Consider the following 27,348-nt stretch of genomic DNA (forward strand, 5'->3'; position numbering starts at 1 on the left):
ACAGCAGCCCACTAAATGAATACCTGTAAAAGGAACAGAGGCCAAGATCACAACATCAAGTTTATACAATAAATATGGTCCTCATAAATGTATATATATATACCTTGAAAAGAATTAACCTGTAGAAAGAATAAATGGACTACAGAGTAAATTATGCCAATACATTTTCCTGTTACAAGGTGTGTTTTCTTTTGCATCATTTCCACATGCAATATTATAATAGAGCCTTCTAAAACTACATATCTGTAAAAGAAGAAAGGAAGCATGTAAGGAATATTTTCCCTCGGTTACATTTTTAATAAAATTGTACATTACACAGTATGGTGGTTTCTCATCTCAGAATGGTGAAATATCTCTGAGTCTGTGTGTGCAAACCCCTTAACTGCCATCAACAGATGGCATGCCCATTTGCAGCATTTTGTCTAAGGTCAAATGCTGCTTTTCTTCAGAATGAGAAGAAAATGTGATTTTCAGGGCTCTTGGTTTTTCAGAAGTTTCATGTTTTACATCAAACCATGAAAATTACAGAAAAATACTTCTGTGAAATTTGAAAAGTATGTATTGATCATTCACTTTAATAAATTAGGGAAGCCTAAAATGAAAGTGAGGATTTGTCCTATGCTTAAAAAGGACAGGGGCTATCACTTTATTTAATCATGGCAAACAGAAGCACATTGAAATGAATATGAAGACACATTTTCCCATTGGTATAACTATTTTTTTCAAATCCTCTTAAAACAATTTTATAATGGCATTTGGTACTTTATAGTCTATATTCTTAAACTGATGACAATTATTTCAAATAACAACTGCACCTATCTTTTCCTTTCAGCAATCAGAAGTGCATATAACCAATCTCTTAATTGTAGTTTTAAATTTTCCCTTAGGAATAACCAACACATGTATTCAAATAAATAGCAAAAGATGCTGGAATTACTTTAAATTCTACTCTGATTATTAGGAAGCAAAATTCCAAGGCTTCAGGCCTCCATAAATGTTGCATAACTTTAAAAAAGTGCCTTACCTAATTAAATTATTTTTTACTTAGTGCTATAGCCAAAATTCTCCTCCTAAATTCCTACAATGGTTAGGGTGAAGAAAAGAACTAAGGGATTGTGTCATAAGTAGATCCCTATAGACATAGGCATGGATAATGCATATTTATCTCATAATTAATTTACAAATGAAAAATACAACTAGAGGCTATTCTTGAAGAAAGTCAGATATAAAACATAAATTTTTCAAGTATACTGATTAATAGACTAAAACAGCAGGATAGCTCACTTGAGATTTTATGATATAGGAGATAAAGCAAAAACCCCAATGGAGAAAAAAGGAACTGTCTCATACCTGAAAGCCTCAATGATATATGCACTTGCTGGAAGGGTTCCAGGGGTACCTGGTTGCCAGGACAAGGTGACACTGTTCTTAGTAACATCAGTGACCTGTGGTTTGGATGGTGGTCCAGGTAGATCATTTAAATCATAATTTTTACTGATTGTTGCCCCAGATTCTATAGAGGATAAACAGAAAAGGCTTCATTTCTGATTGCATAAGCTGAAAATGATGCTTAAAAGAAGGAAAATAGTCTATTAAAGAATTTGAACTAGATAGTGAGCAATTCATCTTTGTGAATCCAAAGTATGCAAGTGAATATTTGCTTTTTTCTACACATTAGTAACTATTTGCTTTCACATATGATCACTAGAATTGCTGGCTCTTCAGACAGAGAAAATAAAATAACACGATTAGCAAGAACAAGTGTTATCAAATCTCATATATCCAATGCTATGTGTCAAATAGTAGAGAAACAAGTGACATAAAGCTTAGTTTTTACATTCACTGAATTTAAAAATCTTAATCCCTCTTTGATTTGTTATTTGATAATGTGCTAATCACTAAAACCGGATCAAGATTTCTTCTGTTAAAATATTTCACAAAGAACCCACCTGTCACATCCAGCACAGCACTCCAGGAAGTCTCCCCACTTGAACTTGTAGCCACACAAGTATAAGTGCCAGAATCAGAAATCTAGTGTACATAGAAGGGAGAGAATAAAGTCACTTTAATTGATTTGTAGAATAATCGCTCAATCTCAACAAGGCAATATTTGACTTCTAAAATGTGATATATCATTGGTTGTCTAAATTTATACACTAGAGTCAATCATATGTACACATAAAATGTTAAATAAGCTCATAGAATGTCATTTTATTCATAACAGTAATCCAAAACTTCTCATTATATTTCTACAACTAAATGTTATTTGTCTGGTAAACTTTAGCTGTCTTTCTATATGCCTTCAAAGCACTCTTCTTATCTTTTTCACTCCAGTTTATGGTGGGGCTTCATTGCGTCAGAATTAGAAATGGATAATTCAGGACAGAATTTTTCAGAATCCCATAAACATTCAGAGATCAGTAATGCAAAGCTGTCCTCTCTGTCACCAATAAACTATATTTCACAGGATAGAAGATACCCAGTAGTAAGCAAGCATTGCAGTAATAAAAGGACAACCTCCCCCCTTTTTTTAAAGCTAAGGAGAAAAGTAAAGAAGAAAAAAATTTTAAAAGAGAAATGAAATCTTCCCTTTTAAAGAGTGCAGTGTAACAGTGAAAGGAATGAAGTTGTAGACTTAAAAACAACCAAATAATGCTCAGGGAGTCACTGCAATGCAGAGCTGAAAGGGGTCACTAAGTGATCTAATGCATAACACTTTTAAAAGCATATTTAAAATTGTCATTTGTTGATTACTTAATTTTTTGTTATTCACTGAAGAATGGCAAAAGACTGAGGAATAATTGATAATATAATTGAGTTCTCTTTCATAAATGTTAAAGGCAGAAGATTCTGTGATTATACCTTGACAAAACCTCCAAAATCAGTAAGATGCAAATCAGAAATCCTCCCTGTGGCTGAGCCCTGTGGGCTTATACTGAAAACAGCATTCTTTCACATAAGTTTAGGGGTGACAGGAAAGAGAGATGGGAAGAGAAACGGATAGACCAAACAAAATAAGGCAAAGTAGAAGATGAAACATTAATATTCCATGATGAACATGAGTCTAATTGTTGATGAAATATGGGAGTTCATAGAATATAATACCTCCTGGGTTCAAAATGTTAGGGTATTGATGACTCAACCTTCCACAATTGATTCTTGGGTAAATCATTAGTGCCTGGAAGTTACTGCCATTCCACCATTTTAATTGATTTTAAATGTCATTATGTATTTTAACTTAAGTTTCAAATTGCTCTGGCATGCCATTCCTTGCCATATTATCTCCGTACAATTGTCTTCTATTATACCGAGGGATGATGGGGGATAGCCATTGTGGAAAGAGCCATTTTTTCAAATGTGGCTGTGCACGCATTATAGTCATTAGAAATCTTTGCATTTAAGAAGCATCAGTCACAAACTAAATATAATGAGCCTAGGTAGGATTTTAATGGGATGTTCATTTGAATATAGTCTGTGAAAGAGTAAAGAATTTGCATTTTATTATAGCTGTTGAACTAAAATGTAGCACTTGTTATTATGTGCAAATGCTAAAAGAAGAATATGTAGGTAATGCTTCTTAACTGCATCTCCTTGTCATTGTGTGGAGATACGAGTCTGACATTAGCTGTGGTAGGTATGTTTTAATGAGTAGTGGAATATTCTACTTCTCAAAAGAAACAGATTCAGTTACCAATTAGCTGGACTATGAGAATACAGTGTTCATTACACTATTTTCCCACCTTGCATTAAGTAGTGAAAAAGAAAGTGAGACACAAAGGAATATGACCTACAGAAACCTCCTCTTGACTGTATTGGTGAAGTACTGTAAAACATTTTATTTCCTGTTTAAAGATTCATTTTACAGAAAAATAACAACGTTTTCATTTTGGAGTTTATCAAAAGTGGTATCAACAGCCAAATACCACTGATAAAGTTCACTCTTACAGCACCATCATCATCACATCTATTTTTCTTCCTTTAAATAATGTCTTTTTCGGTCTTCAGTGCTTCCTATCTTTTCCATCTTTCTCCTTTTATCCTTAACCAAGTGCCTTAAAAAAAAAGAAACTAATATGCTGGCACATTCCATCACCTGCTTTTCTCCTTGTGTAGTTGGCTATAGACAAGCTACCAGGAGTTTGCATCTCAGAAAGACTACTCAGAAGCCTGACGGAGGGCTTGAAGTTTGCTTGACATCAAGTGCCCACCTTTAATTGCTTCTTGCAAACACTCTTGGCGATCTTGACTATTTGAGTACACCCTTTATTCAGCAGTACAGTGGAAATGCATTAACCTCTATGGCCCACGTCTGCCTTTAGCTCAAAAAAGAGGTTAAATTGTTTACTCAAGGAGAGTTGGCATTAATGTTTTAATAACTCTCATTTTATTCAAAAAAGCTTAAAAATTAATTTATAATAAATTAATACAAGCGAAAAAAATCTGTATTTTCTTTAAACTCAATTTGAAAGCATTCTGTCTACTTAGAGTGGTAATTAACAGCTATCTAAAAATTAAAATTAAAAAGTTATATACATTTATTAGAGTATCAAAGATTTTTGTGTATGTGTGTGTGCACATCGCATAAACAGTCACTCTATCTTTTTGTGACATGTCTGTATTCTACACAGATAAACACGTGGTTGTAAATAATTTCATTTTAATAATGAACACTCCCCATTGTGATCATTGAAAACAGACATAATAAAAATATTTATCTTCCTCCTCTGGTTTCTGAATGGGAAAATTCAACATCTTCCTGTTTTTTTAATCATATTGGTTCCCAATTTATCCTTAGATACCAGATTCTACTGTTTTTTGACTGAATCATTTTCAATCAATTTTTCTTCATGATTTTTTAAAAGATTTTTATTATTTTTTTATTATAGTTGATTTACAATGTTCTGTCAATTTCCACTGTACTCTTCTTGTCCGGCTAGGAGATTCTCTTCCTTGCTGACTTTGGGGAAGCAAGCAATCATACTTGGAATATCCATACAGCAAGGAACCAAAGGCAGGCTTTAGTCAACAGCAAGCAAGAACCTGAGATCATCAGTCTGATAGCCCTTAGGAACAGACTGCTGCTAGCAGTTACGTTGTTCAGAAGCAAATCAATCCCCAGTCAATCTTCAGATGAGACTATAACCCTGACTGCAGCTTTGTGAGACTCTAAAGCAGAAGACCGAGGTAAGTCATGTCCAGGCTCTTAACTCAGAAGCAATGAAATAAATGTGTGTTGTTTTGAGCCTCTTGTTTGCTAATACTACTACATAGTAGTTGATAGCTAATACAATAGTCAGAGGTAAACATTTATTTTGAGTTCCTCCTGAAGCAAATCTAACTTGGCAAATTGCTAGGAATGGTCATTTTCTATCATGTCATCTTCTGTTAAAAGACCAGTTAATCACTTATTCTTGTCTACAGGTAAACCGCAGAGCAACTTAACCTAAAATGTAAAATTCTTCACCAATTAGCCAAACATACCTCCTATGTACTCAACAGTCTCATCTCTTTATTATTTTTCACATAACTGTTTGATGGAGCCAATTCATCCACATTTCCTTATGAATTTCTTTTGTTCATGAGAGTAAATCAGAAGTACTTGTCACTTTTAAATTATTTTAAATATACCATTATTATCATTAACTTTATGTGTTTAATCTTTTTAGTTTCATTGATTGCACACATATGGGTTAGAATGAAGGAGTAAAAAGTTTCTAGGTTTGTTATGAATTTGTGATTAACATAGGGACAATGAACTTCCCTCTAATTTCAAGCTGTCACTGGTAAAACAAGAAATAACATGGGCTATGATAAAATGTACAGCAAATACGCAAGGATGTAAAACCTTAGTTTCACAACAGTTTCTCCCTAGGGCAGTACATACCTGCGGTGAGATGAAGACCCAAACATGAGCCCAGCATTACTTACCCGTAAATTTTTAATCTGCAAGGTTCCTTGTTCTTGTATAGTTGCTCTCGGATCTCTACCCAGAAAAGTAAATCCCTCCTTTAGCCAGCTAATTACAGGAAGAGGGTCACCAGTAGCTTTACATTTCAGTAATGCTGTGCCATCTACTGCTAGCGTTTGGTTGGCTGGGCCTTGTAGAATTATAGGTGGAGGTCTATCTGTCAAAACTAAAGGACAAAGATATTTTCAGGATATTTTAACTTTTATGAAATTCAATAGTCTTTTTTTCTTTTTTTGTCTTTTGTCCTTTTAGGGCTGTACCCGCAGCATATGGAGGTTACCAGGCTAGTGTCTAATCCGAGCTGTAGCTGCCGGCCTGTGCCACAGCTCACAGCAACGCCGGATCCTTAACCCACTAAGCGAGGCCAGGGATTGAACCTGCAACCTCATGGTTCTTAGTCAGATTCGTTTCCACTGTGCCATGACGGGCACTTCCAATAGTCTTTTGATCATCAGCAGTCTTATATTGAAAGTAAGATTAAAACCCCAAAGTCATACATATTACTCTTTCTGTCAGCTTCCAATGCTGACCCCTGATTCTCAAGATTAGAGCTTCTCGAACTCTGTAGTCAAGGACCAGTTTCCTTTTGTTTTGCTAGCCATTATTAATCTATCAGCTATACATTCTCTCTCTGTATATACATATATATATTTTTTACTGAAGTCATGCTGTTATTTATAATTTACTCTGAGTTACCCATAATTAAGATGATGAGGAGCTAAATTTTCTGATATCTTAGAAAGACAGCATTATCGAAAGGCTTAATCATATTAAAATTAAAACTAAAATATGGAGAGCTTATGGCAATCATTCATAAAAGGGCATTTTATCTCTCATATGCATATTTAAGAAAGCCTATGGAATATCACATGAGTAGAATCAATTTTCACTTTGCTTTTATTATAAATATATGTCTAATACTTAAGTTTACCTTCGTAGCACCAGTTGCATGCTATATTTAAATAGACTATAATATTTTTGCTGATGTTAAAATGTTAGACTATAAGTAATTTTTTTCAAAAATTGTGACACTGGCCAGTAGATTATAGTAGTATGATTTAGATTATATGATTTAATTAGTCTATACAATTAAGCCAAAAAATCCAGTTAAGACTGTATTTATGACATGACAAAAATAGGGTTTGCATGAAAAATCTGTTTGCATATATATCAATTCCTGTGTCATTTGAGTATATTTTCCATAATTTCATTTATTTAGTTCACTGTGTTTTTTAATCAAATATTGATTTGTAACAGTATCATCAGTGCCTTTAGAAGTATACAATGACTTAAGGAAGCTTATCAGAATGTACAGTAATATTTAAATGGGTGATGAAAATATAGAATCAATTATAGGTAAGCTTTTACCTACAACTTATTAGAAGACTATCTCATAATGAAATTTTTAATGTTCAGGTCCAAGTAGAGATTTCTTAAGAGAATGTTTTATAAACAGCATAGATTTTGGTTAATTATCCAAATATGCTCTGTATCATATACATTGAAATATATATGTACATAATTTCCACAGGGGGGAAAAATGTTGGATTTGAATAATTGCTAAGCAGCTATGAAGAGAGTCTTTTCTCAAGAAGGTCATCTTGCATTACAATGAACATAACCAAAAAGAGTTCTTTTGTTTATTAATCCTCTAATTCCCTTTGTCTACCAGCTTCTCTCTCTATATATATACCAGTTTATATGACTATTTCTCAATAAACATGCATCTTTAGGTCTAGAGGTATCAGTTTTGGGGAAAAAACATTAAATTTTAGAGCCTATAATGAGAAAGGCAACCAGTTTTGATTTAAAATAGAGATTATGACATATGTTCCCTGCATGTCAAGACAGAGTGGACCTAAACCTATTACATCAAAATATGAATTAAAAGGTGTGTGTATGGGGAGTTCCATTCACAGCTCAGCAGTTAACAAACCCAACTAGGGTCCATGCGGATATGGGTTAGATCCCTGGCCTCGCTCAGTGGGTTAAGGATCTGGTGTTGCCATGGGCCGTGGTGTAGGTCACAGATGTGGCTCGGATCTCACTTTGCTATGGCTGTGCTGTAAGCTGGCAGCTGCAGCTCCGATTTGACCCCTAGACTGGGAACTTCCATATGCTGCGGGTGCGGTCCCAAAAAGCAAAAATGTAAAATAAAGTAAAATAAAAATAAATAAAATGTTTGCATATGTAGAGAACCTTATAAAAACCTAAGGAAAAAATATTCTTTGTGTATTCTTTTCAAACAAAAATTAGTTCATTAGCCATTTAGTTCACTGATTTTCTTGATCAAATTCCTCATTTTAGTTCCATCCATGTTGCTGTAAATGGCATTATTTTGTTCTTTTGTATGGCTAAGTAGTATTCCAGTGTGTATATATACCACATCTTCTTAATCCAATCGTCTGTCGATGGACATTTGGGTTGTTTCCATGTCTTGGCTACTGCGAATAGAGCTACAATGAACATGCGGGTGCATGTGTCTTTTTAAGGAAAGTTTTCTTCTGGATATATGCCCAAGAGTGGGATTGCTGGGTCATATGGTAGTTCTATGTATATTTTTTCTAAGGTACCTCCATACTGTTGTCCATAGTTGTTGTAACAATAAAACAAAAAATTATAATAAAATAAAATAAAAAACCTGATGGACAAAGTTTAAAAAAAATTCCTCATTTTAGACGTAAATAATCTTCAGAGAATATAAAAGTACAATAATAGTAAATTCTGACACATCTGACAATAATTGTGCAAATAGATTTTCAAATTGAAAGTTTCATAGAATTTATTTTCTTTATGAGTCACAAGTGGAAGGCCAATTCCCAAAACATTGTGAATAACTTTTAAACCCAACAAGAATAATGGGTTTGCATTAGGAGAGTAGAATATATTTATTAAATTTTAAATATTATTACTTCTTTGTTTCAAATTACATATTTATATTGAATTCAAGTAACTTATAACCTGTGTCCATTGTCATATCCCTGAAATCATTAGATACAGGAAAATGACATTTGATTAGTTTCTTTTTTTCTTTTTACTGTCCAAATGAGTAGCTCACCATCTTTTAAATGAATCTGATCAATAAAGTAATTGAAACGCTCCTTGCTAGAAAGAATTTTCAGTTTCAAGGATGTTATGGGTGAAAGATGACCACAAGTTTCCATGACACTAAGGTCATAGGTTAAATGAACATTTAGGGTTTCCAGTGATCTGTGAACACATCCATGTTTTTCTCTAACTATGCATTATAAATCCTCAATAAACCATTCATATAAGATCATGATGTGACATTTATTGTCAATATCAGACAAATATATTTCTTCTCTCTAGGCCTTTTAGATTTTATTGGTTCTCCTCAGAATTCATTATAATTTTCTAATTTTCTGAGAGAAAAAAGGAGTAGAAGAAAAGAAATGAAGAACAATGTTAGTAAATTAATGAGGTCTTTTAAAGGGATATTTTGAAATTCAAGTGTATTAAAGCACTTTAGCTCTATCTATCATCAGTAAAATTATCACTCAACAGCACCTCATTCTATATGAACACTTGAGTTAAAAATATTTCCAAGAAAGCTGTCTAGGTACAAAAATGTAACAACAGAAACATTGCTATAGATGTTTTGCTTGTTTTTCTAAACATGACATGTTTTCATTCTACACTAGAATTTCATTTGGCTCTAAATTGCCTTGGATCATACCAAAAAAAAAAAAAAAAAAAAAACTTGTTCAGAAAAAAAAATGATGGCTTACATAATATTAAACTGTTAACCAATCTGAAAAGTCCAATCTATGAATAAAAGCTGAAGTCATCAACCAATGTGGCAAGTTAATATTTAGAGACAGAGTTATTTACAGTAATGTATATGACTGTGTATGTATGTTTGTGTGTTTAGGTCTTAAAGTTAGATTTCTTTGACTGTCAAAATCAATAACTCTATATCCCCATTCAACATTCTTACAAAAAGACCTTGACTTTGATTGCTTACTTAAGTAAAAATCAATGTAGGAATTAATACTCAAGACAGTTGTAACAAAATGCTCAGCTGCCATCTCAGTCACAAAATTAAATTTCCTTATCACTTTTTTAAGTTTTATCACAGAAACAAAGCTAGAATTACTATTGGTTTGAGAGATTATATCAACAAATATAATTTCTCAAAAAAGTTTTCCTTTTCATTATATCAGGCATGTTTTTAAATATCCACCTGCTTCATGAACCACATCAGTCATATCAAATAGCTCTTCTGAAACATCAATTTTGTTTTCTACAAATATGGTTTGCTTTTTTTTTACAACTTCTTCATTTAGAAAATTTTAAAGTGTGGCTTTTGTCAAATACCATAAGCAGCTAGATTTTAATAGAGCTCTTAGGCATTATATTTGGAATGTTTCATAGTAGTATAGAATAAAAGTTAGGCTTTGGCCAGGATACTTTATTTTCCAAGTATTTGCACCTAGACATTTTTTCCAGTCGAAGAAAACATAGGAAGATGAATAATTATATTTTATTTCTTTTAAAGAAATACAGAAGTATGAAGGATCAAAGACCTTACCTATCTAAAGGAAGAATTTCTCAGCACTGTTACCCTTGAACCTGACTTCTTTCAGCTTCATAGCAGTAAATCTCTGCAGCATCAGCAGGTGTGGCCATTAATGACCCAATGTCCTCACAGCTACTGTTTGTTCTATTTATTCCTGCCCCTGACATGGCGCTGAATCAAGCGATACCACGGACAGACATTAAAAAATATTGCCTTTCTATTAATTTTAAATAACCTTTTAATCTACATGTAAATTTGAATCTTTTGAAAGATCAGCAGAGAAAGAATCAGAGAGGTCACAGCCCAAAGCTCTTGTAGCTCAGAAGCCAGTGTAGGGGTGAAGGGCACAAAACCTCACAAATGTGAGAGCAAGAGAGAATTTTTAATTTAGGATATCAGAGAACATGGTGTAAATTCATGCTCAGAGGTTTACAAAATATCTAAACCTCCCTATCTGTCAACTGTGACAAGTAAGCTCTTGGGGGGAAAAAAAAATCATATCATGAAAAGCTCTAAATCTTTTTCAACTTTCACTATGAATCAGGTGCTTCAGTTAAGATTTGTAGTACAATTGTGCAAATAAAAAAATAATATTAGCATCCATTCGTAGTTTGGAAGGTATTCAATTAATTTAACTTAGTGAATGTATAATTAAAAAATCATAGGATGCCATAATGTGATTAGCTAACTTAAAACTCATCTGTTTCCACTGATTAAAGATATCTCTTTCTCATCTAGTAAAATAAAGTTGTTACTAACCATTAGAAGCAATCATGCCAGCATAAGATTAAATAAAAATATATAGAAGACATCTCCATTTCTTTTTCAATAAAATAATGCATCACACTATACATATTTTTTACACTTTTTAATTTTTTTGGCCCCACCTGGTCCAAGCAGAAGTTCCCTAGCAAGGTTCAAACCCTCATCACAGCAGTGACCTGAGTCACAGCAGTGACAACACTGGATCCTTCACCTGCTGAGCCACCAGGGAACTCCATGGCTATATTTTTAAGAATAAAATAGATTGAATTTGATGTTCTCTGGGAAAGTAAATGGTATAAATAAGGGAGAATTAGAAACTATTACGAATGTTATTTTACCTAAACTTTGAAGATAAGTATTAATTCAATGATTTCACTAACAAATTAGAAAATTTCACATGGTTCATGTGGATCTTGAAATAAAAAATAATTATTTTCAGAAAACAAATCTGACAACATCATACCATCAGTAACTTCCAGTTGCGCTTTTGCTAAGATGCTTCCTGCCACAGTTAGGGCCTGGCAGATATAGTAACCCGCGTCTGAGCGCTGAATGTTGGTAATCGTAAGGTCCCCGGTTGGCGACACCGAACATCTACTGTTGGGCTGCTGGGGTTGGTTTGGGAAAAGCAGGTTCTGTGGAAACAAACACAATTTTACCAATATTCTTTTCCCACACCGAAAGAAAATTATATCAACAACAGCTATTGAAATTGAGACATTTGGTTGAAAAAAGAAAATACATACATTTAAAAATATGGTGTTGAAATGTTTAAGTGCCACACAGGAAAAGAACATGTTATGAGAAGTGAGCATGCTCATAGTGAAGGAACAGTCATTGAAAAAATCCCCATCTTTATCTTAATCTTGTACTCTCTTCCTGACTTTCTGTGAGTTACCAAACATTTTGAAACATCGTTTGGTCCTCTGTAAAAATGGGCATAACCACGCTTATCTGAATCAACTCAAAGACACTGTGAGAATCTGGAATGTAACATGCAGTTTATAAACAAATGCATAATATACTGTCTGCTGATCATGTGAATATTTGATGTAATTAACTGAATTTCTCCTGAAGATATTCAAAAGATTTGAGAGGTATACCAGTTTTGAAAGAAGCTAGCAATAACTGCTACCATCTAAGTAAGATTAACCAAAGCATTGAAAATTTTAAAAAGATGCAGATGTTTCTGAAGGATGCATGCGATGGTAAAGAGTGTCATAATACTATTTTTTTTCCCACTATACAGCAAGGGGATCAAGTTATCCTTTTATGTATACATTTTTTCCCCTACCCTTTGTTCTGTTGCAATATGAGTATCTAGACATAGTTCTGAATGCTACTCAGCAGGATCTCCTTGTAAATCTATTCTAAGTTGTGTCTGATAACCCCAAGCATAATACTACTTTTTAATAAAAAGGACTTTATTATACATCTCATATTAAATACAAGCAGTCTAACCACAAGATTGTGAAAGTTCTAGGAGAGTGGTCATGTTAACTTGGATGACCTATGTTGTTGCTTTACTGTTGTTCAATTAAGAAACGCATTTGTGTATAATAAATCATATTGAGATATGTTTCCAAGTTGGATTATAAATAAGGACATATCAATTTTTATGTTGTATTTACTTACAAAGAAGAACATTATAACCCTCTGGGATCTGTTTCTCGATATAGTAATTAATTTTCCAGGTTTGTAATTAAACAGTTTCAATACGTTACAATCAGGAGATAATAACATTCAATTAAAGGCACAGGACACATTTTCACCTTAAAATGTTTTTACCCTTGAAGTAATACCAATGGAAGAGGATAAAATAGGGTATTAACACTTTTCAATTACGCTAAATGACTTTAATCCTGCGAATGATGTCCTACTTTAATTAGAAGCTCTTCTCTTTATTGCAACATGATGGATGTCCACTTTATTAGATTCAAGTGTGACACTATAAGCCCACTTTACATAAACATTACCATGTTATTAAACCCCTTCTAAAATAAGTGATGCTTGCTAGCATGGCAGGAATATAATTTCAAAATGCTATTGCCCCCTATAAAATGTGTATTACTACATAAGGCTGGACTTTTTCATACATCTGAAGCATGCTTGAGAACAAGCTAAACCTCATGTGGAATCCAAATATATTACTGAAATAAACCATCTGAAAGAGAAGGGTCTAAATTTTAAAGCCACTTGAAAATGATACAATAACTCAAAGGCTGCACTTTGCTACAATTAGCCATTAGAATACTAATTTACATAGCACTAATACATCAGATGGGCTGAATTCTCTCTGGGATCGCTTCCTCTACAATGTATTATCAGTCCACCTTCTAAATGATTCGTTGACATGGAAAATGGCATATGATTGAGGTTAACCCATCATCTTTATTCCCTGCTTGTATGACACAGGCAAAAGAAAATGGATTACAAGCAAAACCTAGGAATTCTACACAGCTCTTCTTGTCTCAAAGTGCCTGGGTATCCTATTAGTGCTAATTGGCATTATCAGCACATATTGAGGAATATGGACCATTAAGTCCAGGCTCTTAACTCTCTCTACTGATGGGTAGTCATAGATCACAGTAAAAACTGGATACTGAAGACAGGAGGACCAATTTATTTTTCCTAATATCCCAATTCATGATTTGAAAATTTACAATTTGCTCAAGCATTTCTCTTTTGTTCTCATTCACAATCTTCTATCTCTGTCTTTCCCTCTCTCCCTCCCTCTCTCTCTCTTTCTGCTGTGAGGGGGATAGGTGAAGGAAAGAAAACCAGGCCAAAGATTATAATTAAAGTAAACCATCTAACTCAAAATTTTTTTCCAGAGATTAATATCTCTGGAATTATATGCCACTTTGTCCAATGACAGGAAAAGAAATCTCTTAATGCTACTGATCATTATTTGTTAAAAACCACGAAAACACAATGTAACATAGCTAAGTATCGTGTTTATTGGGCCACAGACCAATACACATTCTATGCAATAGCATATGTAAACCTATTTCAGGGAAAGGAGATTTATACATGATATAGCTCTATCTATATGATAACAAGGTATGTTATCATGGGATTGCACTCAATACATGGATATAAAGTGCACATTTGCAACAATCAAATGGCTTTGCATCTTTATATTTCTATCATTTATAAGTAAATATTTATCTAATTACATTCAGTATCGTGGCTTGAGGGTGTATTTCTATGGATCACAGTCCCCAGAATGAGTGGAGGGAAGGCTCCCAGGCTCTCCAGGTTCATCCCTTCCAGCCTTTTCAGGCACTGTGTGGATCTGGGGATAAAGGTGACCAGAGTGGTACTGAGCGTCTATGCCCAGGCAGAGGGAGACCTCTGGCCCTGAGAGCCCTGGCCTGAGCAGAAGCATGAACTTGTTACTTCAGCCAGGAATGAGGGAAAGCAGGTGCATTCTGCATTTTCCCCACTTCTAACCTTCAAAAATGTGTAAAGTACTTTTACATATAAGCTAACTTGCTTATGAAATCTTCATAACTTATGTGATGTAAAATGTATGATAATCATATTTTAGATTAAGAAAACGAGTAAATTAAGTAAAATTAAATAATGTTACAATGATTGTACAATCATAAGGTGGGAAAATGTCTTTAGAATTCTTCCCCTTTTCAAGGTGTGTGTGTGTTCATGTGTGTTACAACTCTATCATGTTGCATTACATTTCCTTTAGAATCTGGGGTGTTTTAATCTGAAAGAAACTTTGAAGAATCAAGGAATTCTATGAATAGAAATCTATTTTATAGTTACTAACTGATTTAAAAAAAAAAAAGATGGCAATTAAGTCCTGGACTAATCCTGATGAAGGGTAATATAAAATTCTTATTCTTCCCATCATCTTTACATTCCACAAATTACAGGGGAAGTGAATCTAACAAAGAGCAATGAGGAAAGGAAGAAAGAGGCTTTGCCCATGCATACTGAGATGGTAAACTGCTAGCTTGGGGTGGTAGAGGACTGTATAGGAACCCAAAACAATTAAAGATGATGGTTGAGGGGAAATTCCTGATGCCTCTCTATCCAGATAAGCTTACACAAGTTTTGGATCAACAGGTTCTCTTAATTTAGGCTAAAGCATTCCACCTCTGGGAGTTTTCAAACTGCCTGAGACTTTTAATCATGGCTTCCATTTTTGCCAAGGAAATTCATCCAGGACTAACAACAGAGAATCCTGAGGAGGAAGACCAGTAGGTCACTTCCTAAGAACTACGTGTCTCCTTGGGAATGGTTTTGGGAAGTCTAGAATGACAATAACAAAAATTTCTAAGTCCATGGGGAATGCACATGGACTTAAATTCTTAGACAAAGAACTCAATTTCTAATCTGCTTTCAGCTGGAAGTTCCACCTATTACCTCAGAACCTAGAGGATTGTGCTTATCTAAGTTTGGACCAAGTGCTAAAGGATAAAAGTGGTGTATTCAGTTCACTTTTAGCAAAGAATCTGAGAGATCATTATGCTCAGAAAAGTCCTGAGAGGACAAGCCAGACACAGCAAAGACCAGACACATATTGGTCCCTTCTCATATTTAATATATTATTTCCTGTCTAACTTCACTATGAGGGAATCCAGAAGGGATGAGGGAATAAAACATCTCTCTTACTCTTAAATGGACACATGTTTAAATTAATGCTAAAGAAAAAGTATTTGTACTATTGATCTATGAAAGGGGGTTGGAATTGGTTTCTAGGCTGATTAATAATGAAAATATTGCTAACTGTTTTGCATATGCCCAGGATGTTCTAAGTGCTGTATATATACGAAGTCACTTAATTATCCGAGTGCAGCTCCAAGAAAGATAGCAAACTTACCTTTCTGTTAAGAGATTTTTCAATAGCTATAGGTTTAACTTTTTCAGATCATTTAGTTACCGTGCAGTGTATCTATTCTATGTAAGGTAAAAAATTCAGAAAATACCAGAAACGAAGAGCATTGTATTAAAACATCTGACTCCCACTTATTTCAGAATTCATTAGTCTCTTTTTCAGAAATAAGTTCACCCTTGATAACAAGAAGGGTCCTCACTCTGAACAGGGGGAATTCAGAGATTTGAGAAAGGCAATCAAGGCTTACACTCACCTGGCTGCCTTCTTTTTGCCAAAAAACTGCAGGCTGTGGGTTTCCTTTAGTTTCACAGGGAAATGTCACTGTTCGACCTTGAGCAACAATCTGATCTCTTGGCCTAACCACAAACTGTGGAGGAGCTATAATTTAAAAGGAAAGAAAGTGTGTAAATATAAGCTGTAGACAAAGAAAAATATATCAAGGAGAAAATCTGATACTGGGTGAATGGCTCAGTACCAGACAGAGGCTACAGTTTTTGAGCTATTTTTAGGCATTTCTCGAAACACAACAGGAAAAGGAAAAGAGCACTATATGAAATGTGAGGAAAGAAGTAAATGCATTAGTAGATACGTGTCAAGTGTTGTATATTGTAAATCCCACAGCACATAGGCTTGCATAGGAAAATAGGTTTTTAATGATATTTGAAAGTTTTAAATATAAAACATGGTTTCCTAATATGGTTTTGTGTTTTGAATAAAGACAGAAAAGAATCACTGTATTACTCAAACATCTCCTTCCTGTGAAGTCAATCTGTTGACAAGCATTAATTGTTCTTGTAATATTTGCAAGATACTAGGTGCTGGGACACAAGAGGGCATAGATATGATCCTTATTCTCAAAGTGCTTATATTCTAGACTTGAGCTGAAGTGTTGAAAACATCAAAGAATTGAGGATATGGTAATTACATACAAAGACAACAATACAAAGAAACTTATGGGAGTTCCCATTGTGGCTCAGTGGATTAGGAGCCCGACATAGGGTCCCCAAGGATGCAGGTTCAATCCCTGGCCTTGTTCAGTGGGTTAGGGATCTGGCACTGCCACAAGCTGCAGTACAGGCTGCAAATGCAGCTCAGATCTGGTGTTGCTGTGGCTGTGGTGTAGCCCTGCAGCTGCAGCTCCGATTCGACCTCTAGCCTAAACACTTCTATGTGCCAAAGGTGTGACTGTAAAAAAATTAAAAAAAAAAACTTACAAAGAAACCTATGAAAATGGTTGATTCTATTTAATTCATTTCATGTGGATAACTAAGCATCAGGCACTTACTACATTTCCTTACTGGCTACTAAAATTACACAAAAAGCATTTACCCTGCTGCCATGAAGGAACTCAGTCTAACAGAAAATACAAACCAAGAGGATGATGACAACAAGAGCAAAACTAAAACAATGATTCTCTAAGACTGTGGTTAAGTTTCAATGACAGAGATACTCTCAGAGTGCAGAGAAGCCCTTAAATTAAGTATATTCCATTAAGTGTGATAGGACTTCAGGAGAGAGGGATCCCTTTATAGGGTTACAGTAGCTGTGAATGACTTCATGCAAGAAGTGGACATTATGGAGGCTTGGAGGAAAGGGTGGCATTTAGACAAGTGGAGAACGAACACATTCCAAACAAGGAGCTGATTGAGCCAAAGTAAAAGAAGCAGGAACACATCTAGTATACAGTGAGTAGTAGTCCCAGAAGGAATGGAGGGTCCCTGATGTGTAAGCATTATTGGCTTTGTACAAAAGATAGATCTGGATCCAGTCTAATAAGGTCCTGAGACGCCAAACTGAGGATTTTATTCTACTCGTTCTAAGCAGAGGAGTGATAGATGCAAAGCAAAATTCTGCAAGTTTGACCCTCTAATGAATGTAGTCTATAGATTGTGAGGGAGATGGATTATCAATAAAGTAGGGAGTCTGGCTGAAAGGCCAGTAAAGTGACGTACGCAAAAACAATGGGACCTAAGTACAAGTAACTCCAATAGAAAATAAAGAGATGGGGGTAAAAATGCTAAGAAAGTTCAGATTTAAATTTGGGGATAATTATAAAGAAGAAAATGAAAAACAGTAGACAGTAGAACTGGAAGTTTTTACAAGGACATCGTCATACCAAAACCCACTCCCGCTGAAGAAAAAAAATTGCATGCTTATTCCATGACTTTTCTAATCATCTGTTTCTACTATAACTCCTTGCTTATGCTAGAAAAGGTAGGACCAAGAAAACAACTTTAAAATGAACTCTAATTTTTAGAACCTGGTGTACACGGCTACAAGCCTAAAATTTGAACTCTGAAGGGTTTTAACAATAAGCACTACTCAGGGAAGGCCTTTATCCAGAATTCTTTCAGTCCTTTAGAAGTACATAACGGCAGGTCCAAGAACAGAGTACAAGTAGGGTGGCCTTAAACATGCAACCAATTACTTATTCTTATAAGAATTCTAGCATAGAAATAGCAGCAGCATTGTTCTTTTCAAAAAATTCACTGAGATTTGTAGTGGCTTATTTTTTTGGTGTCCTATTACACCGCCTCGTAGTTCAACGCATTCAACCCATACCTCAGAGACAGAAGGAATAAATCTACTAAGTGAAAATTTCTTCTATAACTATAGATAACAGAAGACTCCATTTAACAGGATGGAGAACCCAGATTTATGGATCTATTTGAACAGAACATGGTTTATGTCGCTCTGTATTTTCAGATTAGTTGCTTCTTCTGTTCTTGTTATTTCTACACAATTTCACTGAATCAGCAGATACATTGATTTTTGTTCCACGTTTTCTAATAACACTGATAGTTTAAATCAGTGTTATAAAATTACATCAGGAATGACTCGAAACACTGCAGTGATCATTTTTCAAAAGAGATGTGAAACCACCAGATATTTATACCAAAAATACTTAATATCGGTCTCTATCATCCATAATATCTAAGAAAAATTATATACATTAAGAAAAATTTAAAGATCAATGTGTATTTCTTCTTTGTAATTCTATGAAAGAAAAGTTTAATGCAATATGTACACTAAGTAAGAAATATTGAGTAACTTTGCTTATATTTCATTATCAAAAATAAATAAAAGTCAATATAGTAAAAATCAGTTAACAGTCTGATAAAAATAACATTTTCAGCTTCAGCTTATGAGTTTATCTGGATCAGAAAGAATTGAACTGGCTCTCATAACTAATTAGTAAAACTAGTTAGTAAAAATTTAGAGCCCCATATACAATATAAAGTCCTTCTTTACATGATTTTTAAAATGTAATAACTGAGAATACGAATGATTAAAATCATCAGATAAAACATCAAATGAAAGCAATGAAAATATATTTTATAGTTTTAAACACATTAGGCTTACTGTTTATCTACCTATTATCTATCTCAGTAAAATTACCATCTGTATTTTAAATATTAAACTATAGGCTTTTTGAACTTCATTTTTCAGGCTTTCAAAAACCTTTTGGTAGATGAGTGATTCTGCAAAATGATTTTGGAATCCACATCCTACAGTTCTAACACAGCTGCTAAAACAACCTCCAAAATAAAGACTGGTAAGTGACTGCATCTACCTATTCAGTTTTTAGAAAAGATATGACTCATTCATTTATTCATTCAAAATGTATTGATTGGCTACAAATTATGAGACATTCTACTTAATCCTGGAGATGGAAAGCAAAGTAAACAATTGCTCATGGCCTATGGCAGAGACTTCAAGGAAATAAATAAAAACAATTACAGCAGACTATAGTTTGTATAATAATAAAAAATGTAGAGGGCATCGGGGGTGGGGTGCGGGGGGAGTGTGGAAAGAGTACAAACCAGACCAAGTGACTGATGAGGAAAGAAGAGGAACACTGCCAGGAGAAGGCTACATTTGAATTGTGTATTGAAGCAAAAGAAAGAATTCATGGGATGAAGAGGCACTAAGGTCACTTGGAACAGAGAGAAGCGGATGTAGGCAGACACCTGTGGAACTGGATGTGCTGGGAAGATGTAAGCAGTTTTATGAGACTGACTTAGACTGCACTAAGAGGGCCGCTATGGATGTAAACAATTTTAAAAATAAATCAGGGCTGCAGAAGTGCTACAGGTAGGGCCTGATAATTTATGCTAAAGGAGCTTAAATTTCACCCTAGAAAGTATGGAAATCTGTTTAGACATTTTTATGCAAGAAAGATAAAATAAGATTTGTGTTTTAGAAAGAATCCTCTTCCTAGAAGAAAAAGGGCACATATGAGGCTGTAAAAACGTAGCATGTTGGGACAGGAAATCCAGTCAAGAATTGTAGCACCTAAATATACTATGCCATGAGAACTCTCAAGGGACAAAGGAAATTCTGCAATGTCACAGTGGAATATTTACCATTGATGATATAACCTAAAAGCCCAGGAAATCAAAGTTGGTTGAATTTTTACCTAGAACTGAATTTTTAAGACTACTAACAAAACACTACCAGCATTTGTGTTATTCATGTTATGAAATATCCTTTCATGTGACATTGATTTATATTGTACTTTTATTTCAAGTTACTTCTAATACACTGTATTTCTATGTTCCAAATAGTTTCTTGTCACCAGAACTTAAGTCACGTTGATCTTGATGAAACTAGATTCACCTTTTCATTTTTAAAATGAAAAATAAAATTAAAAATAGTAAAGCATTTAGCAAAGCAAAAGATTTTAAAAGTATTCAAGTCTCTAAAAATGTACATCCTTTTCTATTGTCACCTGAAGTCTGAGCCACCAAAACCAAATTGCATCAATCACTTTTACTTCTGTAGACTCTGTTTCTCTGTCCAAGATCTATATTGTAATCTTCTGTGAAGGGATATCAGCTGAAGGGACTTATTTTTGAGGTTTTAAAATGAAAAACTGCATCAATAATTCTTCTGATAACACTTTACAGTTTCAGTATTTCTACCAGGTGGCGGTGAAAATGGTTTGAAAAGACAGTACTTGGCTGATGGCACCAATGGGAGGGAATAGGCAGAGAGGTGGCATTTTATCAACACAGCACAATAGCACAAGGAGTACTATACACAAAATGGATTTTCCATGATGGCTCTCATTAAATATAAAAACACACAATTAGGTCCTCAAGATGACAATTCCGAGCACACATTTAAACCCAATGTGAATTAAAGAGTTTGAATTATAAACTCCAGAAGACTATGCTAGTTAAAAGAAATGGCAGTTCTCTTTATATATTTCTAAGATGGAAGACTATAAAATACACATTCATATCTCCTCTAAAACCCAAAGCATTAGACAAGTCTTTTGTAACTATGATGTACTAAACCACTGCTTAATCTGTTAAGTGGTTATACCTTATGACTTCAGCTATCACAAGAAATAAGATGAGGAAAACAGAGTGCTACAGAGTGTCACAATTCAATGTTCAATACACATGTACAAATTAAAAACAATAGCTCCATAAGAAAAGTATGTTGCATGATTTCCAGAGGAGCAGACCCAAATAGAAAAAGGTCAATTAAGATTAGAGGTCGGCTACTGTTCACCCAAAACTGTGTTTTTGAGAATTTAGATAAGATGCACAGTAAATTAGATTTGATTTCTGCTAAATTATGCTTGGATACTGCATTCGGCCCAAGCTGGCTTCAATCAAAGTCACGCTACAGCTTGGTTATGCTAATGGCCGCTGGTGTGAGTGAGTGGGTGATATGGAAATCAGATGGCTGAACATGAGTAAGAAGCAGAGGCCGTGCATGAGGTGGGCTTGGTGATGAGGGGATGGGGGATGCCAGAGGTTAATCACATCATGTCCAGAGTTGTTTTTACAGGAAAATATGGCTTTCTTTGGCAGGCATGGACATGGGGATAGTCATGAAGCAGTTGCATATATTAATATGTGACAGGGCAGTTACTGGCACGGTCACCAGCTATTTCTTTGGGTACAACTTTGCACCTGAGTGAATAAGCTTCTTATTCTGTAATAATAAAGATTATGAACTTTTTTATACTCAAGTATAAAATATTTTTGGAATTGACTATTTTTTGCACGCTAAATTATAATATATTCTATGAACATATTTGAAAAGCTCATTATTCCTTCTTTGGCTTGTTTTAAAGATTTGTTGAGTTGAAAAGTGCTTAATACAACAATACTTAAAATTAATCGAATACTTACTAAGTGCCCAGAGGTGTATTAAACCATTCACAGGCATTATCTCATTTAATATTTAAAGAGCCCTATGTCTTAACTTTCACCATAATGACGTAAAGCCCGGTAATCTGAATGTTATAAAGGCTTTTAAAGATTAAATTGATAGCTAGGAAGACAGACTGGACTCATGATCCATCTGATGGGTGGACCTCTTAAACACATATGGTTCACTTCAAACTATATGACTAACTTGAGAATTTTTCACTTCTATTACCAAAGAAAAGGATAGGAATTATAATGCTAAGATTTCTAATATGGTAGAATATTGTTAAAATCATAATATGTTTTTCATAAGTAATTGCTTTTATTATTAAAGCACATAAAAACTATAATCTTCCTTTTTCTGCACTACCTGTAAATACAACCTTTCTTAAGTATACTTATTTCAAGTTATTCTTTATTAAAAAACCTACAGTGCCTTTTCTATTGCTTGCTATTCCAATCCTTCCAAATTAGTCTCTGTGTAGCATTTTGTCTTCCAACAGCTATCCCAAGGTTTTACCATTCTGATGCTCAACTGTCCCTAAATTAGCTGCAACATTTCAGCCCACCGGCTACTGTCTATCACTTGCATTTGTATTTGCTTGTTTCACTGGTCAATCCATCTTTCTATCTATTATCCTCTGGTCCACCTTGTCAACAATGACTAAGCTTGTACTTTTCTTGTGTTCTTTCCACTTTAAGGTACTTGCCCTTGCTTGTGTTAACTTATTTCTCTACTTTTCTGCCCCTGCTTGTATGCCTTGATTCTTCAGTTCAGCTGTTCTGTCCTGTTACTGGTATAATGTGCAATCTACTGTTTTACAATGAAATAGTATCATTATTTGGCCTGAAAAATCCCCAAACAGTGAACACTAAATGGATGATGTGAAATAGAGATTAAGAAAAAAACAGAATTCTTGATCTATAGCTAAAGTAGGAGTTCCCGTCGTGGTTCAGCGGAAAATGAATCTGACTAGGATCCATGAGGAGGTGAGTTTGATCCCTGCCCTCGTTGCCCTGAGCTGTGGTTTAGGTTGCAGACATGGCTTAGATCTAGCATTGCTGTGGTTGTGGTGTAGGCCAGAGGCTATGGCTCCAATTTGACCCCTGCCCTGCGAATCTCCATATGCCGCAGGTGCGGCCCTAAAAAGACAAAAATAAATAAATACATAAATAAATAAAGCAAAATACTCAATGTGTTTTCTATCTCATCATGCCTAAAGAACATAATGTATTCCTGTCAGTGACAGTAACTCAATATTACAGTAATTTGGGTGGGGAGAATCCAAAGAAAATACGTTTGAAAAAAAAATCTCAAAACTGATTCTAATATGGCCCTCTATGGAGAACAGCTCTTATATCAAACAAAAATTAAAACTCAAAGACTATAAATGGGTAGCCACCACCCCAGAATGACAAAACAGCACAGAAAAATATAGGTATTGTGTAACAACCAATTCAAGACATTCCTACAAAAATAAACTAGTCAGTAAGCTTACCCCACCAACAAGAAACAGCAAGAATTCCTTTCATTAAGATGGAATGTAGAGCAGGAGTAAGAGATGAATATTTAGTCAGTAATCAGAACATGTTGGCCTCTAACTGATAAACAACTGTTTCTTCAATTTAATTCTATTTAATTTTACTCTTTAACACTCGACTTGATTTCAAAAGAATTTCTCTTAATAATACTGGAAAAGCATAATGTCATAAAAATATTTGATTTGAAATGTATTAACACATAATCCATTTCAGAGGAAGCAATGTATTCCTAACGAAAAATATAATTCAGGTATATAGAATTTAAAATGATCATTTTTACAAATCCCATTTAATTACATTTTATTCATTTGTCACTATTTTCAAGGAATATAAACAATCAAATTGCTGAAATACCTACCTTGCCAATTAATCATTTTCTTACTGAGTCCATGGCAATAACTCTTTCAGATGAATGATGTGATTGTCTTCTCAGCCAGTACCTTACTTCTAGCTAACATAAAGTTCTTATTCCATAATAAAAACCAATATCCATATCTTTTTTCAATAATAATCTAATAATCTATACATATGATATATGTTATATGTGATTTTTAATGTCAAAGTGAAAAAGGAAAAGTACTAAATGGTATATCATTTTCATAAATATAGAAAGTTAAGTAAGTGGTCAAAAAAAATAACATGACTACAATGAATCACAATCCTTAGCTTCTTCATCTATTTAGACCTCATATCATACTCTCCACCTATATGAGGCCTCACATGTACAAACTGCATTCATTTCTCATATGAGTAAAGATGTGTTCCAACTTTGCAGCTATACTCTTTACATTTAGTAATCACTCATGGAATTTATTGATTGGAGGAAGACTAATTTTTGAAGGTTCATATAATACCGAAAACTCATGATTATTCAAATCCGGATACGAAGGTAGGCCATGAAATTAGTCAAATGCGTTATATAGTATAACTATAAAATAACATAAGTGATCTTCTAAATTGACATTTATAGTAACTGGGAAAGCAACTCCAAAGAGGGTCGAAGGTACAAAGTTTTGGTGGTAAGTGTGACATACACACAAAAAAGTATGCATATGTTTTGTGATAATGGTTAAAACTATGTTCTTTAATTTACAGTCACTCAAAATATGTTTCTCTTTGAGAAGGAACCATGTAAATATCAAAATGAAATAATTCTACAATTATCTAGAATAGATAGAATGTCTGTGAAAAGGGTAAACTCATTTGGTTCAAAATACCCTACCCATATAGATCTCACAGGTAAGCATATAAAAACAGTGTTGTAACAAACAGCTCCACATACATAGCCATTCTGTACTTGACCTTGATTTTTTTAAGACAATACATTACTAGAAAACCCCACAGTAATAAACTTATATTATAAATGAATTCAGGGAGTTCCCGTGGTGGTGCAGTGGAAACAAATCCAAATAGGGACCATGAGGTTGTGGGTTCAATCCCTGGCCTTGATCCTAGTGGGTTAAGGATCTGGCATTGCCCTGAGCTGTGGTGTAGGTTGCAGATGCGGCTTGGATCTGATGTTGCTGTGGCTGTGATGTAAGTCAGCAGCTGCAGCTCCGATTGGACCCCTAGCCTGGGAATCTCCAAATGCCATGAGTATGGCCCTGAAAAAGCAAAAGAAAAGAAAAGAAAAGAAATGAATTCAGATGTTTGTTGACACTTTAACTCATACTAGTATTTAATTATTTTAAGCAAACATTTACTGGTTTTATTTTTGTGTCAGGGTCTGAGAGTACTAAGATCTCTGTTCTCTGGAACTTACCACCTACCAGAGGAAACCCACATGAAAACAATCAAGCATGATACAACATGATGAACATGCTAAGTGGTGTAATACAGGATGTCCCACCATTACGAGAGTAACTTGACTCAGTCTGTCTCCAACAGTTGGGGAAAGCATTGAAAGAGAAAAAGAGAGAGCGAGAGATAGATTTGTTCTTTTGAGATTAAGTAGGTGAGAAAGGAAGGGCACGAGCTTGTTCCTCAAAGAGGGAAAAATACATGCATTATGTTAGAGAGAGAAGTTTTCCGAACTGCACCAAAGCAACATTACCATCACTTAGCTTCATGCCCACTTTTGTAAAGCCAGGTAAGTCTCTTACATTTAAGGATTATGTTGTTGGAATCATGTGTCTTTCTACGTAAATGGCCTTTACTGGCTTTAGGAAGTCCAATTTAATCCTCTAGTGGTATTAAATTTTTCTATATTGCAGTACATGTAATAACTATCTCAAAAAGTAACTAAGTTATGGAATTCCGTTATGGCTCAGCAGTAACGAAGCTGACAACCCAATCCACGACGATGTGGGTTCAATCCCTGGCCTTACTCAGTGGGTTAAGGATCCAGCATTGCCATGAGCTGTGGTGTAGGTCACATATGTGGCGTGGATCCTGTGTTACTATGGCTGTGAGGTAGGCTGGCAGATACATCCCTGATTTGACCCCTAGCCTGGGAAATCTCCATATGCTGTAGTTGCGGCCCTAAAAAGCACATGCACACACTCACAAAAACGAAAAACAAAAAACTAAGCTGTGTATGTTTACAGATCATTTTAAACTTCATTACATTTCAGATTTCTAAACTAGATTTGAACTTAAATTATAGGTAAGTATAGGAAATCATGTAACTCTAGGGAACCATTCTGAAATCCAATATGCACATTCCACAGAACTTTTGAATTCTACGAGTTATAAATTAGAAAGAAAAAAGAAATTAAGAAAAAAATTAACTTTAATGAAAATTAATTAAGTTTAAATTTAATTTTACTTAAAGAAAAAAATTAAGTTTAAACAAATTCTGAATTATAAATCACATTTTCCCATATTATTCTTTCCTTTACCAATAGTAGCTTGCTTTTCTACCTGCTTTCCTGACTAAAATACTGAGAATAAAATAAGAAAAAAAATAATAACTTTTTATTTTCTTTAAGGGACTATTAATTTTCCAGGAAAATATTACTACTTTAAAAACTAATGAAGAGGCCATATTTAAGTTATTCTTTAAAAAAAAAATTCTCATTTTCACCAGCAGAAGAAAAACAGTTCAAGGAATGGGGGGAAAAAAACCTCTCCAGATCCTAACTGGGAAAACGAAGGTTCTCATATTGCGGGTAGAAGGGGCTGTACGTGTGAAGGTGAGGAGGGAAAACCATAGCTTAAAAATGGCTCTTCATGTAAATGGTGAGACAAGACATCCATTTTCACTCACTTAACCTGTCAACTTGCCAGAACTGTCATGTCAGCACTCCAGCTAAACCACGAAGGCTGATCACATCCCATTATCTCATTTTTTTTTAGAAAAAGATTGCATGAAGATGCCAATCAGGAAAAAAAAAAAAAGAGGGGGAAAACTTGCAACCAAGGAACAAATGTACTGATGCTGAAGGGCTGCTTAGTTAACGGAATTTTAATATGCAACTGCAATGTTTCTTAATAACATTAATTACACGCTTAGTAAGGCACCATCCTACCTCATTAGTGCTTTCTTTTTGTTGTATTTTAT

The 27,348-nt window shown here is 34.4% G+C and overlaps 1 protein-coding gene across 7 annotated transcripts in view; it reads right to left on the reverse strand.

The window, feature by feature from the left end:
• The window catches only part of ROBO2 (roundabout guidance receptor 2), a 601,587-nt gene that overhangs the window by 90,176 nt on the left and 484,063 nt on the right, over positions 1-27,348 (reverse strand). For all 7 annotated transcript variants that reach the window (XM_047794525.1, XM_047794528.1, XM_047794527.1 and 4 more), the window contains exons 8-12: positions 16,388-16,512; positions 11,737-11,908; positions 5,929-6,134; positions 1,950-2,031; positions 1,351-1,513 (exon numbers count right to left, since the gene is read on the reverse strand). In XM_047794525.1, coding sequence (XP_047650481.1) covers positions 1,351-1,513; positions 1,950-2,031; positions 5,929-6,134; positions 11,737-11,908; positions 16,388-16,512 — 748 coding nt within the window. The remainder of the gene's footprint in view (positions 1-1,350; positions 1,514-1,949; positions 2,032-5,928; positions 6,135-11,736; positions 11,909-16,387; positions 16,513-27,348) is intronic.

The sequence above is a fragment of the Phacochoerus africanus genome, chromosome 1, assembly GCF_016906955.1.
Source record: "Phacochoerus africanus isolate WHEZ1 chromosome 1, ROS_Pafr_v1, whole genome shotgun sequence".
Taxonomy (NCBI): Eukaryota; Metazoa; Chordata; class Mammalia; order Artiodactyla; family Suidae; genus Phacochoerus; species Phacochoerus africanus.